General features: G+C 36.0%; 1 protein-coding gene across 12 annotated transcripts in view; it reads right to left on the bottom strand.

The window, feature by feature from the left end:
* DMD (dystrophin) overlaps positions 1-15,610 on the bottom strand; it is a 2,447,064-nt gene that overhangs the window by 600,183 nt on the left and 1,831,271 nt on the right. For all 12 annotated transcript variants that reach the window (XM_049872854.1, XM_049872851.1, XM_049872858.1 and 9 more), the window contains one exon: positions 12,700-12,911. In XM_049872854.1, coding sequence (XP_049728811.1) covers positions 12,700-12,911 — 212 coding nt within the window. The remainder of the gene's footprint in view (positions 1-12,699; positions 12,912-15,610) is intronic.

The raw sequence follows: 15,610 nt of genomic DNA, 5'->3' as shown, positions 1-15,610 counted from the left end.
TGGAGGCCCTTGAGTAGGAAGCTGTTAAGGTCCACAGCTATGGCTATTTTTCGTTTCTGTGGCTGACAAGGAGTTTCACGGAAAAGGCAAAGAAAAACAGAATGTTTCTAAAGCTGTGTTTATAAACGTGAAGAAAAAAGAAAAGATCTGCATTCTTACTGTCATATATATACTTTTTAAAAAACAGCTTTATTGAGATATAATTCACATATCATAAAATTCACCCATTTAAAGTGTATAATTTAGTGGTATATTCGCAGAGTTGTACAATCATCACTGCAATCTAATTTTAGAATATTTTCTTCACTCGAGAAGAAACCTCTTTCCCGCTAACAGTCACTACACACTATCCATTCTTCCTGTCTCCTCCCACGCACCCAGTCCAGGAAATCACTAATCTACTGTCTATAGATTTGCCTACTCTGAACATTGCACGTAAATGTGTTCATAGAACGTATGGTCTTTTGTGACTGGCTTCTTTCATTTGGCATAATGTTTTTGAGGTTCATCCGTGTTGCAGCATGTATCAGTACTCATTCATTTTTATTTCCAAATAATATTTCATTGCTGGTTAAACCATGTCTTGTTTATCCATTCATCCATTGATGGACATTTGGGTTGTTTCCACTTTTTGACTATTAATTATGAATAATGCTGCTGCAAACATCCATGTAAAGTTTTTGTGTGGGCATAAGCTTTCAGTTCTCTTGGGTGTATAGATAGGAGTGGAATTGCTGTGTCATATAGTAATTCCATATTTAATATTTTTAGGAACTGTTCAATTGTTTTCCAAAGTGGTTGCACCATTTTACATTCCCAAGAACAATGAACGAGGATTTCAATTATTCATCAAACTTGCTAACACTTGTTATTGCCTGTATTATTTATTTATTTTAGCCATTCTAGCGTGTGGGAAGTGGTATCTCATCATGGGTTTCATTTGTATTTCCTTAATGACTAATGGAAACCCTGGTGGCATAGTGGTTAGGAGCTACGACTGCTAACACACCAAAAGGTTAGCAGTTCAAATCCACCAGGTGCTCCTTGGAAACTGTGGAGCAGTTCTACTCTGTCCTATAGGGTTGCTATGAATCAGAATCCACTCGATGGCAATGGGTTTTTTTTTTTTTTTAATGATTAATGATGTTGACCATATTCTCATGTGCCTACTGGACATTTGTATATCTTCTTTGGAGAAATGTCTATTCAGATCCTTTGCCTATTGCTTTTTTTCCCCGTCTTTTTCTGGCTGTTGAGCTGTAAGACTTTTGTGTATATTCTGAATACAAGTGCCTTATACTTGTATAGTTCAAATAATTTTTGTGTGTGTGTGTGTGTGTGTGTGTGTGGACTCTAGGATTTTCTATGTACAGGATCATGTCATATGCCAATAGAGATAGTTTCATTTCTTTCTTTACAATCTGGATGCCTTTTAATTCCTTTGCTTACCTAATTGTTCTGCCTGCAACTTCCAGTACAATGTTGAATAGGAGTGGCAAGATCAGATATCTTTGTCTTGTTCCTGATCTCAGGGAGAAAACGTTCAGTCTTCCTCATGATCTTAGCTGTGCATTTTTCATAGATGCCCATTATCAGGTTGAGGAAGTTCCCTTCTATTCCTAGTTCATTGATTGTGTTTTATCATGAAATGGTTTTGGATTTTGTCAAATGCTTTCTCTCCATCTATAGAGATGACCACGTGTTTTTACCTTTTATTCTACTTACATGGTGCTTTACCTTGGTTGAGTTTCTTATGCTGAACCACCTTTACATTCCTGGCATAAATCCCTCTTGGTCATGCTATGTAATTCTTTAATCCTATAATGCTGCTAGATCATACATTTTTTAGAACAGGTCACAGTGCTTTTATGTAACACAGAAGATTTTAAGGAAATGTTATAGTTGACCTAAAATGGGTATGACAAAAGATGAATATGAGGGTTTAGATAAAGTCAGTATTATTCATGAGGGTGACAGGTTTACGATTAGATCCAAGATACTGTATAACCAGCAGTTCATAGGTGTAAAAGTTTTTCACCTCCTTGGTTAAATTTATTCTTAGGTATTTTATGCTTTTAGATGACCTTGTAAAAGGTTTTTTTTTTTTTTTTTTTAAAGTTCCTCTGCAAATTGCTCATTATCAGTGTGTAGAAACACTAATGATTTATGTGTGTTGATCTTATACCCTGTGACCTTGCTGAATTCATTTATTAGTTCTAGTAGCTTTCTTGTGGATTGTTTGTGGTTTTCTATATATGGGATCATGTCATCTGTGGATAGAGATAGTTTTACTTCTTCCTTTCCAATTTAGATGTTTTTCATTTATTTTTCTTGATTAATTACTCTGGCTAGAATTTTCAGTACAATGTTTAAAAACAGTGGTGAAAGTGAGCATCCTTGTCTTGTACCTGACCTTACGTGGAAACTTTCAGTATTTCATCATTTGAGTATGGTGTTAGCTGAGGGTTTTTCAAAAATGCCCTTTATCATGGTGAGTAAATTCCTTTCTATTCTTAGTTTTCAGAGTGTTTTCTATCATAAAAGTGTGTTGGATTTTGTCAAATACCTTTTCTGTATCAATGGAGATGATCATGTACATTTTTTCCTCTTCATTCCATAAATGTGGTACATTACCTTGATTAACTTTTGGAAAGTAAACCAACCTTGCATACCTGGGATACATCTCACTTGGTCATGGTGTATAATTCTTTTATATTTTGCTGGATTTGGTTTGCTGTATTTTGTTGAGGCCTTTTGAGTCCTCATTTATAAAGCATATTGGTGTACAGTTTATTTGTGATGTCTTTGTCTGGTTTTGGTATCAGGGTAATGGGAAGTGCTCCCTTCTTTTCAGACTTTTGGAAGAGTTTTATCAGGTTGAGGAAGGATTGATTTCCAGCCTTCTTTAAATGTTTGGTAAAATTCACTAGTGAAGCCATCTGACCCTGAGCCTTTCATTGTGGGAAGTTTTTAAATTACTGATTGAATTTCTTTACTTGTTACACGTGCACTCGGATTTTCTATTTCTTCACTTGTTCATATTATCCTCTTATAATTCATTTTTTTAAATCCATATTGTTAGTAGAGATGTCCCCTTTTTCATTCCTGAGATTAATAATTTTCATCTTTTTTTTTCTTTCCCTTAGTCAATCTAGTTAAAGGTTTGTCAATTTTGTTGATCTTTTCAAATAATTAACTTTTGGTTTTGTTGATTTTTCTCTATTTTTTTCTTTTCTCTATTTCATTTATTTTCACTCTAATCTATTAGTTTCTTCTTGCTTTCTTTAGATTTAGTTTGCTTTTCTAGTTTCTTAAGGTAAAAAGTTAGACTATTGATTTGAGATCTGTTTACTTTTGAAATATAAGTATTTTCAGCTATAAATTTCCCTTTAAGCACTGTTTTAGTAGCATCCCATAAGTTTTGGTATGTTGTGCTTTTTTTCATTCATTTCAAAGTGTGCAGTTTTTTAAAAATTCTTTTGTGATTTATTCTTTGACTATTAGTTACTTAAAAGTGTTTTGTATGATGTCCATATGTATTTGAATTTCCCTAATTTACTTCTGCTATTGATTTCTAATTTCATTGCATTGCATGATTTCAATCCTTTCAAATTTATTGAGTCTGTTTTACAACCTAGTGTATGGTTTGTCTTGGAGAATATTCCATGTTCACTTCAGAAGAATGTGTATTCTACTGTCATTGGGTGAAATGTTCTCTAGATGTCTGTTAGGTCTAATTAGTTTATGTCTTGTACTTGACCTTATGTGGAAACTTTCAGTATTTCAATATTTGAGTATGGTGTTAGCTGAGGGTTTTTCAAAAATGATTTTCTGCATAGTTATTTTATCCATTATTAAAAGTGGAATATTTAAGCCTTGATCTATTTTGGTAAAATTGTCTATTTTCCCTTTAATTTTGTTAGTTTTTGTTTCAAGTATTTTGGGCTCTGTTTTTAGAGGCACATATGTTTATCATTGTTACATCTTCTTGGTATTGATCCTTTTATCATTATAAAATATCCTTCTTCATCTCTAGTAAAAATTTTTGTCTTAATGTCTATTTTGTGTGATATTAGTATAACCACTTCAGTTGTTCTTTTGGTTATTCTTTGCATAGTGTATCTTTTTTCATCCTTTAACTTCAACCTATTTGTGTCGTTGAATCCAAAAGGTTTCTCTTGTAGGCAGCATACAGTTGGGTCATTTTCTTTTTACTTTTTTGTTTGTTTGTTTAATCCAGTTGGCAACTTTCTGCTTTTTAGTGGGAGTGTTTAATCCATTTACATTTGATGTAATTACTCATAAAGTAGAATTTATGCAGCATTTTGCTATTTTATTTCTTTTTATGCCTTGCATCTTTTTGATTTTTTTATCCTTTTGTTGTTGCTTTTATGTTAAACAGATACCTTCTAGTGTACCATTTTGATCTTATTTTTTTTCTTTTAGCATATTTTTTGAGTTACCTTTTAGTGGTTGCTCTGGGAATTATAATTAATATTTTAACTTAAAACAATCTAATTCACATTAATAGCAGCAAAATTTTAATAGTATACAGAAACTTTGTTCCATTTCAACGCCATTCCCTCTCCTATTCTTGTACTCTTATTGTCATACAAAATACACCTTTATGCATTAGCAACCCATTGACACATCTTTATAATTATTGCTTTATGCAGTTGTCTTTTAAATCAGAAGAAAAAAGTTACAAAATGTTTATATATTTTTTATTTACCCATGTAGTTAGTTATCTTTACCAGTGCTCTTTATTTCTTCAAGTAAATTCAAATTACCACCAAATGTTCTTTCTTTTTAGCTTGAAGGACTCCTTTTAATATTTCTTTTAGAGCAGGTCTGCTAGTAACACATTTTCTCAACTTTTTTCTTTTAATCTGAGAATACCTTAATTTCTTTAAAAAAATTATTGTGGTAAAATACCTCTAACAAAAAAAATTGTCATTCCAACTATTTTTAAGTGTAAATTTAGTGACATTAACTATATTCACCATGTTGGGCAACCATCACCACTATGTATTTCCAAAATTTTTTAATCACTCCAAACAAAAACTCAGTATTCCTTAAGCAATGACTCCCATTTCCTCTACCCCCAGCCTTTGATAATCTCTAATAAATTTTTATCTCTATGAACTTGTGTATTCTAGATATTTAATGTAAGAGGGATCATATGATACTTGTCCTTTTGTGTCTGACTTATTTCAGTGGGTATAATGTTTTCCAGGTTCATCCATGTTATTGTCTGTTTCAGAACTTCATTCCTCCTTATGGATGAAGAGCGTTCCATTATATGGATATACCACATTTTGTTTATCCATTTATCTGTTGATGGACACTTAGGTTGTTTCCACTGTTGACTATTGTGAATAATGTAGCGATGAACATTGGTGTACAAGTATCACTTTGAGTCCCTGCTTTCAAGAATTTTGGGTATATACCTAAGAGTAGAATTGCTGGGTCATATGATTAACTTTTTGAGGAACCACCAAACTGTTTCCCACTGTTTTCCAAGAGGTTCTGAGAGTGTGTTGGGACATACCTTCAATCCTCAGGAAATCTCCTACTCTGACTTAGCCTTTACTTACTGCTTGCGCAGAGCCTTAGTGTCAACCAGAAGTGAGAGACTGAACCTCTCATGCCTTTCTTGGGTATGAGACAGCCTTGCACATGTCTAAGCCCCAGGAGTATGTCAGACCTTGTCAAAACCCCTTATAGACATCTCATTCTCCACATTTTACTTTTAAATTTTGGCTACTCCCTTGTTTGTCTCAACTAGCATCACAGTCTTAGGCAGCTGCAATGTTAAACAATTACTGGTAATGGTTTTGGACAAACATTCTAGGGCATAGGGTTTTTCTTGAAGAGCTAGCTCCATATCAGGTCAAATAATGACAAGGCCCTGTGACTAGGGTATTTCCAGGGAAATGCAAGAAAAATCAAATAGTGACAATGCTCTGGGAATGGAAGGGGCTTTTTGAGGAACTCCAATACTGGTGTTCCCTCTATGGTGGCTACAAGACTGCTGGTTTTTAAGTCTACTAAGGATCCAAGAGGAGGAGATGGGAATAGGCCAAGTTAAAAAGTTACAAACCTTGAAGTTCTTATTGAGGTTCAGCAGTTTCCAGATTGTTGCAAGCTTTGGTTAATGTCCAGAGTTCGAGAAAAGTGGTTTTGACAGTTTTTGCCAATATTTTCATTGCTTTTATGTAGGAGTGAATTTTTAGAGGTCCTCACTACGCCATTACAGAAGTCTTGCCACTGGTATATATTTAATGTAATGTCTGATGTAAAGGCATTCAGTTGCTGGGATACTAGCACACAATTTTAAGGAATGAGGACCAGTAATTTAAAAATGTGTAAAGAAGTGCAATTTTTATTCAAACATGGAATAAGCTAAACTGTGAAAAGAAAACTAGGCAAAATATGGTGCAATAAGAGCATAATCCTATTCAAGACTTGGTGACTGCCATTAAATATTTATATAGTATTGAAGTACCTGGGGAAACTAACCCATTACTACCTGTGCTCTATCAGTGATGCAGAAAGCATTCTGCTTGTATGCTTTGAGAAGTTTAATAGCTTCATACATACTTTACGAGGAAAAGTACTATTAGGTTATTGATTCTCTCTCCTTCATCATGTGGAAGCTTTAGGGGGGAACAAAAGGGAATAAAGAAAATGCATGAAGTAATGGTAGGTTGATTGTTCTAGCAAGATTTCTGATAATCCTTTCCATTATTGCACCAAAAATGCAAACCTCAAGCTACTAGTGTGGGCCACTTTGCTGATTTAATTTAGTGCAAGTCTAAAAAATAAACAAAATGTATAAAAAAGAAATTCAGACTCCATTATTGTCCATATCCTTAGGGCAGATAAGGATATATTTTGATGCTGTTTATTCTTCCAAATAAATAAGAGTAAGGCTCTACTTCCATACCTGAAAAAAGAAGTTCTCTTTGATTAATTTATTTTCTAGTAAAATAATTTGAGATCCTCAAACAGTGACTGTATTTACTATTTACAACAAGGATAAACTTTTGCAAGAAATGATTACAGTGTATCTGTATTCCAAGTTCCCTAAAGAATGTCTTCAAAACACAGAGATTTCACAGCCTCGGAAATGTTTATTTAATAATTTGATAAATTATTGGATTTCTCGCCTGAGATAGTTTTAAGTATTATATAGCCAAATCAGCTAGGCTCAAACAAGATTTCACTTCTCTATTGAATTCATGTACTCTTAGCTCAGCCAAGCACAAAACAGCTAATGCCGTCACATTTGAAAAGCTTTTATGCTGAATTTGACACAAAAGCAATCACGAAGCAGACAAAAAGGGAATTTCTCTTTCAAAAGCTGAAAGGAAATGAAAACTCTAAGCCTGGGTAAATCTCTCCTGACACTGGAAAAGAAAGTTGAAAATGATCAAGAAATAATTTTCTCAAAGCATCCATGGCCATGTATGGGCCAATCTTAATAGCCTGGGGGACAAGTTGTAAACTTAACCAAGATTCTGCCAAATGAAATAAATTCCATGATGATTATTACCGGCAGTTTTTGGTGCCAATGGCATACCATCTTGCCTCTTATGAAAGTTTTAAATGGCACTCTCTTTCACAGGACTCTGTCATAGCCTACTGGCAGGGGTTTTGATTAAGATGGAAATCTTGTAAGATTTTCCCTAACATCTGTCTTTCCATCTCAAAAGAACACTATCGTACCTGGGCCATGAAGAAGATAAAAAGAAGCCATGTGGTTAAAAAAGTCAACAACTTACTCACTTCATGTTTTTGTTTCCTAAAAATTAAGGGTTACGCAGCAAAGAAAGAAACTATAAATATATTATAGATATCTCTTAATGACCTGCACATGAATTATTGACACCACAGGACAGACATCTGCAGTCTGTTCTTTTGCCAAATCAAGACTCTTGTTATTGCCTCTTTCCACTGTCATCATGTTTTCAGGATGGGCTTTTCCCAGATGCTATCTCAGATTTGATTTCTATTTTGTGAAAGGGCTGTTATTTTTTCCTCCACTAGAAGAGGAGATGGTTAAAGAGAAGATGAAAACTTAATGAAATATTGCAAAGAATTAAGATGGATTATTATTAAATGCTATGTATCGACACAGAGAAATATTTATGCAACACTCATTTTAAAAATCTGAATTCAAAATTTTACCTACATTATGAGGATAATTAAAAAATATGTAAACCAGAGCTAGAAGAGATTATGAACACAGAAAAGCAATTATGACTCATTAAAATATCTGGATTGTTGGTGATTTTTTTCTTTAGTTCTGTTATGGTCACAGGTTTAAATGTTCAAAGAGTACAACAATACTGGTGGTTCCCTTTGAAACCATTTCATTGTCACTCATTAGTGACAGTGAGGGTACAGTCCTCAGTGATGCTGCAAGGGAGACTGAATGTTGTAATCATCGTTCTCCAATTCTGTAGGCACAGCCTGACGATTACCTTATGAAGCTCAGACTGTTGATTGCCTTACAAGGCTTGCCAGCTCTCTAGCTAATCTTAGCCACATAGATGCAGAAAAATGTATGGAGCAAGAAGATCCTGATCAAATTATCTGTCATCTCTTAATTTTTATTTTCACACTTTCTTCCTAAAAGAAATTTGTAAATAATAAGCCAGCTAATGTCATTCAGTAGTAATAAGATATAAAACATATGACCTGATTCCCATTTTATATGCTCCCTAACTTTTAGAAAAAATTTTAAAAAGTAGGTTCATTACAAATGGAATAAAATTTGCAGTTATCTTTTTAGTTTTTCACTGCATACAGAATATGAAAACTTCTCCCCAGCATATTATGTCATTGCTTTCGTTTTCTATCTGTTGCCTTATGGCTTATAAGTAATACAACTTTATTTATCAATAAATGATTATAATTGTCTTTCTTTCTGATCCTCATGGCATTTTTTTAATTTGTTTTAACCACATAGACAAAGATTGACACAGTGGGGCAACAATGGGCTCAAGCATAACAAAGACTGTAAGGATGGCACAGGACTGGGCAGTGTTTCGTTCTGTGATACACAGGGTTGCTATGATTCGGAACTGACTCGGTGGCACTAACAACAACAACGATAAAGACAAGTGGAAGAGGAAATCTGTGATGTCATCTCCGGCAGCAATCACTATGCATTCACATCCCATTTCTATTACTTTAAGACAGGTTATGGAACTTCTTTAGGCTTCAGCTTTCTTAACTGTAAACTGGGAATTTCATAGAGGGTTGTTGGGAGAATGAAGTAAGCCAACGTATATAAAGTGATTAGCACAGTTTTGGACACGTAGTAAGCACTTAATAAATATTAGTTAGTACTAACATTAGGGTTATTTTTAGTTTTACCATATGTCATTCAGGAAATGGCAGGGGAAATTACAGCTTTGGCAATCTTAATCTGTGTTACGAACTTCACACTGAAATTGCACCAATATATATAATTAAATTCCTAAAGGCACATAACACAAAAGCATCAGTTTAGTTAGACAATGAGCAAGCCATAATGTACTTTTAGATGGACCATTCAAAAGAAAAAGGATCATTTCCGAAGTTTGATAAAGATAGCAACTATAATACAATCTTTTTTGTTTGATTGTTTTTGGTGTTTAAAACATGTAAATATTTCAAAAAATCCAATTGTCTAGTTTTCTCCTTTATACAATTTCCTTTGGCAATTCTTTTTGTTTTTTTTTTTATATAAAGCCCTTTGATTTTTTAAGAGCTATTAAACTCTAACCTTTCTTGCCATTACTTTAGGATTCTCTTAGGTTTTAAGACTATTTCTCATTTGCCAATTGGCAGAGTTCTCTTGCACTAATCTAAGCATCTCTTCTCTCCTCATTTAACTCAACGATCCAGTGCAAACTCCTTTTCCCTGCGAACTCCTCCTCACCGGTCAACCACTTTGGTCTCTGATCTCCCTTATCTGCTAGATTCATAATATCCTACATTTATTGAGAGGGAAAAATGTAGCAGAACATACAGAGTACCTTATGGACAAGACCAGGGTCTTTAGAATAACCATATGGATTGTATATTCACATAGGCCAGGAATTAGAAAAACGAGCATTAGAAAGTCCTAATTTACTATGTTCATCCATTGCTGAAATTCTTAGTGCTAACAAGTAATTTGTGAAAGTATTTTTATCCATATAGATGGTGCTTCCAATGGAAAAAAAAAAAGTAATGATAAATCAAAAAACCTGTTGCCGGCAAGTTGCTTCAGACTCCCAGCGACCTTATAAGACAAAGTAGGACTGTCCCATAGGGTTCCCAAAAAGGGGCTGATGGATTCGAACTGCCAACCTTCTGGCTAGCAGCCAAGCTCTTAACCACTATGCCACCACTATGATGATGAGATTTTAACTTATATGGCAAAAATGTTGAAAAGCCACAAAGGATTTTTACAGTCCTAACATCAGCATCATCAGAAAAGACTGAAGTTGTCAAGGATTTCATTTTACTTGGATCCACAATCAATACCCGTGGAAGCAGCAGTCAAGAAATCAAACGACACATTGCATTGGGCAAATCTGCTGCAAAGGACCTCTTCAAAGTATTGAAAAGTAAAGAGGCCACCTTGAAGACTAAGGTGAGCCTGACCCAAGCCATGGTATTTTCAATCGCATCATATGCATGTGAAAGCTGAACAATGAATAAGGAAGACCGAAGAAGAATTGATGCCTTTGAATTGTGGTGTTGGTGAAGAATATTGAATATACCACGGACTGCCAAAAGAACGAACAAATCTGTCTTGGAGGAAGTACAACCAGAATGCTCCTTAGAAGCAAGGATGGTGACACTGAGTCTTACATATTTTGGACATGTTGTCGGGAAGGATCAGTCCCTGGAGAGGGACACCATGCTTGGCAAAGTACAGCGTCAGCAGAAAAGAGGAAGACGCTCAACGAGGTGGATTGACACAGCGGCTTCAACAGTGAGCTCAAGCATAACAATGATTGGGAGGATGGCGCAGGACCGGGCAGTGTTTCGTTCTGTTGTGCATAGGGTTGCTATGAGTCGGAATCGACTCGACGGCACCTAACAACAACATAATTATCATCATCAGAAGTAATGATAAACCAAAACCAAACCCATTGCCGTCGAGTCAATTCCGACTCATAGCGACCTTATAGGACAGAGTAGAACTGCCTCTTAGGGTTTCCAAGGTGTTGGATTCGAACTGCCGACCTTTTGGTTAGCAGCTATAGCTCTTAACTACTGATGATGATAATGATAGGACTGTAAAATCCTGTGTGGCTTTCTAACATTCTCGCCATATAAATTAAAATCTTTTCCTCATGGTGGCTCAGGTCCTTTGAAAAAGTAGCTGCGACAGAGACTGGCTAAATGTTTGCCAATCCTATTTACTCTTTCAGAATTTAAGTTGGGAACAAGCTCTGGCTAATGGGATGTGGGTAGAAGTGGTATACATACATAATTTCCAGGCCTGGCCATAAATCCCCATAGGTTGACTGACCACATTCTCTCTTCCCCTTCTGCAGTTACATTAAAAAAAAAAAAAAAAAGGCAGCCATATATTTAAAAGGATAGCTTCACAAAATTACAAAAGCATGCATCCCCATGTCACCATCTGGGAGAGAACTCCTAAGAAGGGCTTTTCAACCTCCATTGAACTGTGGCATAACTAAGAAATTAACCTTCATTGTGTTAAGCTATTGAGATTCTAGGGTTTCTTTATTACCTTTTTTTTTTTTTTTTAGCACAGTCTAACATGATAATTCAGAAATGGAAGCCACTTTGCCCAAGGAACTATTTAAGTTTCTCTTTAGATGGCATGACCAACTTGAGATTCTGATACTTTTTTAGCCGAAGGCTTTCTCTATCGGAAAAAAAAAAAAATCTATGCAGGCCTCTGCTCAAGTACTCAATCTGATCAAATTCCTACCATGTTGCTCTCCACTTAAAATCCCTTAAAGGGGTCACACTGTCTAGTACTTAGGGTCTTTCAAAAGTGACCCCCCCCCAAAAGGATGAAATGCATCATGTATGGCACTTGATACAACATAGTCGCTCAACCAATTTTACTTCCTTTCCTTTTTCCCTGTCTTTTATTTTGAAGAGTTCTAGACTATTAAATTGACAGATATTTGATAGAGTTGTGGGGGAAAGAGGAGAAGAAAAAGAAGGAAGATACAGAATAGGAGAGAGTTGGGCCTCCAGAGGATGGGAGCAGAAAGTGAGATTATACCTTATCCCCTGCCTTATCCTTACAATCACCTCCTTCCTTCTCCATTTAGGGCCCCTCTTTTTTTTTTTTTTAATAAAGTAAGAAGGAGTAGACCTGCTAATTTTTATAGGAAGGAATTAAGCCCAACTTGTTGACTACATGCTACTCCATAAGTATGTACTTCAACTTTGAAGTGATTTAAAAAAGATGGTGCAATGTGAAAACCAGCCCACTAAATCTAGATTGTTAGACACAAGTAATGTTAAGATTGATTTTAGCCATCAGTTTTTCTCTAAGCTCTACTTTACTCTTATGGAAAAAGTCTATTGTTCATTTCAGCTTAAATATAATTTCCCTTTAATACATTTACATTATAAATTACTGAATTTCAAAGCACAGTATAATTTCATTGATGGTTAACAGTTTTTTTTTTTTTTTAATTTTAAGAACATATCTTTGATACTAACCTTGGTTTCTGTGATTTTCTTTTGGATTGCATCCATTGTATAGGGACCCTCCTTCCATGACTCTAACTTGGCTCTGGCCTGCCCCAAGACCTGCTCAGCTTCTTCCTTTGCTTCCAGCCATTGTGTTGAATCCTTTAACATTTCATTCAACTGTTGCCTTCGGGTCTGAAGGTGTTCCTGTACTTCATCCCACTGACTCTGAATTCTTTCAACTGGAAAATAAAAGGAGTAATGAATATATAGTAGTAAATGCTAAGTGTGGAGAATTCACTGGAAATTTAAAATCCATATTATCTCACATCTTATATTGTTCATTAAAAAACGTTGTTCCTTGTGTTATACCTAGGACTATGACATTAGGATTCCCTACTATTCTCAGCTAGCCAACATCTGTTTCTGTTAAATTATCTTCCTGAAGGTGACCTAGATCATCAGTATTATATCTAAAAATGTATCTTTGCCTATTCTTAATCACTAGAGACAAAAATGGATCATCGTTTAGAAAGGTACTATAGCCAAATGTCCATATCTCCTTGCTCTTACCACTTCAGCATCTGATAGCCTCACTTCCAACTGCCAGCATTCATATTTAATTGCCTGAGGACTTTCAGTTGCCACTAGATTCTGTTTACCATCTAAGTGATAGGCTAGAAGACCCAGGGAATTGATGGCCACCCCCTTGTGCCCCAGGAGCCATCTGTAACCAATGACTGATGGGAATCTGGGTATGAATACTCCAGCTCCACTGAACCTAGGGAAGAAAACTCTGAGGCATTACCTCAGAGTTTACAAGGGCTTCCAAATTTTCCTCAGTGGAATAAAGCTCCAGTGGCCCACAGTGGTGGCTGGCTTGGTAATAATCCTTTACTGGCTGCCTTGCCTTCCCTGTCTCACTTCCCTATTCCTCTGCTGATGTTTCTTTTGCCTCCCAAGTAAGCTACTTGCAGTCAAAACCTTTTTCCCAGGGTCTTCTAGGGGAACTCGAGGGCAGATAAGAATACGCGAAGCTTCTTGTAACAACATATTAAAATTTATGCCAGGTACATTCTGTAAGTAAGACTGGCTAATATTGAGGCTATTTTTGGTATCATTGTGAGTCTAATACAGTTGTCTTATAGATTCTTCTCAGAATGATTTATTTTAGAATATAGAAAATAAACAGGACCACTTTCTTCTTTTCTGAACAACTTCTTTAAGCTGATTTTGTGAAAGAAAAATGTCAGAGGAAACAAGCAATGAAATCACCATCTACTTCATCCCTTAAGCGAGAAAACTGACAGACATTCTGATTACAACACCATATGTAACCAGTTACTAAGCTCTCTCATATACAACTTATCCCCTCTTTCCTCAATGCCATGGCAAAGCTCTATCATTTTTTGCCTACGCTTCTGCAATAGCCTCTATATAGTCCCCTTACTTCAAGTCTCTGTTTCCCAATGTAATTTCTGTACTGTAGACAGAGTAATAATTAATATAAATCTTATCACCCCACTAACTCATTTAAAACCCTTGCCACCCTACTGCTTCTGGAATATCTTAGCTTGACATACATATTCCTCTGTGATCTGGCCTGGTTTATCTGAGAGTTTTATTTACGGAGGAACAAATTATAACACAAGCAGCGTGTAGGAAAACCCCTAAAGAGAATGCAAGGACCTGAGCCTTGTAGCAGTGGAGCTGTTACCACATCTAGGCCTAAAGGATGATGAGGGGAGAGAGAAGTGGCCAGAAGCAGAGGCTCATGAGGAGAAACCACCTGGAGAAAGGCAGTAATCTTTCATCAAAGTACACAGTCAGCCTGAGGCAACCTCACAGGGAGAGAAGTAGGAGAATAAATATCCTTATCTCACTCTCCTCCTTCTCTTCAATAGCCTACTAGGGCTCCCCAGTGGCTAAACCAACTGGAAGCCAGAGGGCATGGGAGCCCAACGATGGTACAGGTCAACCTCCCACAGCAGAGAGCAGAGTAGAGAAGGATAAAGATTGGCTGTGGAGGGACAAACAAAATGCATACAGCACAGTACCTGAGGCTGTGCTTCTTATTTCATGGTTCAGGGTCAGTCCTTCTTAATTAACCCTGTTGTTGCCTCCATAAAGTTATGAGAAGTTATGAGTTATATGAGTACTTAAAATATTTTATAAGTAAGCATAAAGACTAGACAAACCCTATACGACTTGTGATTGTGACAAGAAGTCAAGAATTTGGTGCCCAGAGTATGTAAAACCAAGTGATTGGCACTTATTATGTTGTTGTTGTTAGATGCAGTTGGTTCCAACTCATAGCGACCCTATGTACAACAGAATGAAACACTATCTGGTCCTGCACCATCCTCACAATGGTTGCTATGTCTGAGTCCATTGTTGTAGCCACTGTGTCAATCCATCTCATCAAGGGTATTCCTCTTTTTTGCTGACTTTACCAAGTATGATGCCCTTCCCCAGGGACTGGTCCCTCCTGATAACATGTCCAAAGTATCTGAGATGAAGACTCACTATCCCCGGTTCTAAGAAGCATTCTGGCTGTACTTCTCCCAAGACAGATTTGTTCGTTTTTCTGGCAGTCCTTGGTATATCCAATATTCTTCACCAACATACAATTCAAATTTATCAATTCTTCTTCAGTCTTTCTTATCCGTTGTCCAGCTTTTGCATGCATATTAGGTGACTGTAAATATCATGGCTTGGGTCATGTGCACCTTAGTCCTCAAAGTGACATCTTTCTTTTTAACACTTTTAAGAGGACTTTTGCAGCAGATTTGTCCATTGCAATATGTCATTTGATTTCTTGACTGCTGCTTCCATGGACATTGATTGTGGATCCAAGTACAAAGAAATCATTTACAACTTGAATATTTTCTGTTTATCAGGATGTTTCTTATTGGTACAGTTGTGAGGATTTTTGTTTTCT

This window comes from Elephas maximus, chromosome X, assembly GCF_024166365.1.
Source record: "Elephas maximus indicus isolate mEleMax1 chromosome X, mEleMax1 primary haplotype, whole genome shotgun sequence".
Classification (NCBI taxonomy): Eukaryota; Metazoa; Chordata; class Mammalia; order Proboscidea; family Elephantidae; genus Elephas; species Elephas maximus.
The sequence above is the reverse complement of the archived record's forward strand: the minus strand, read 5'-3'. Positions and strand labels throughout refer to the sequence as shown.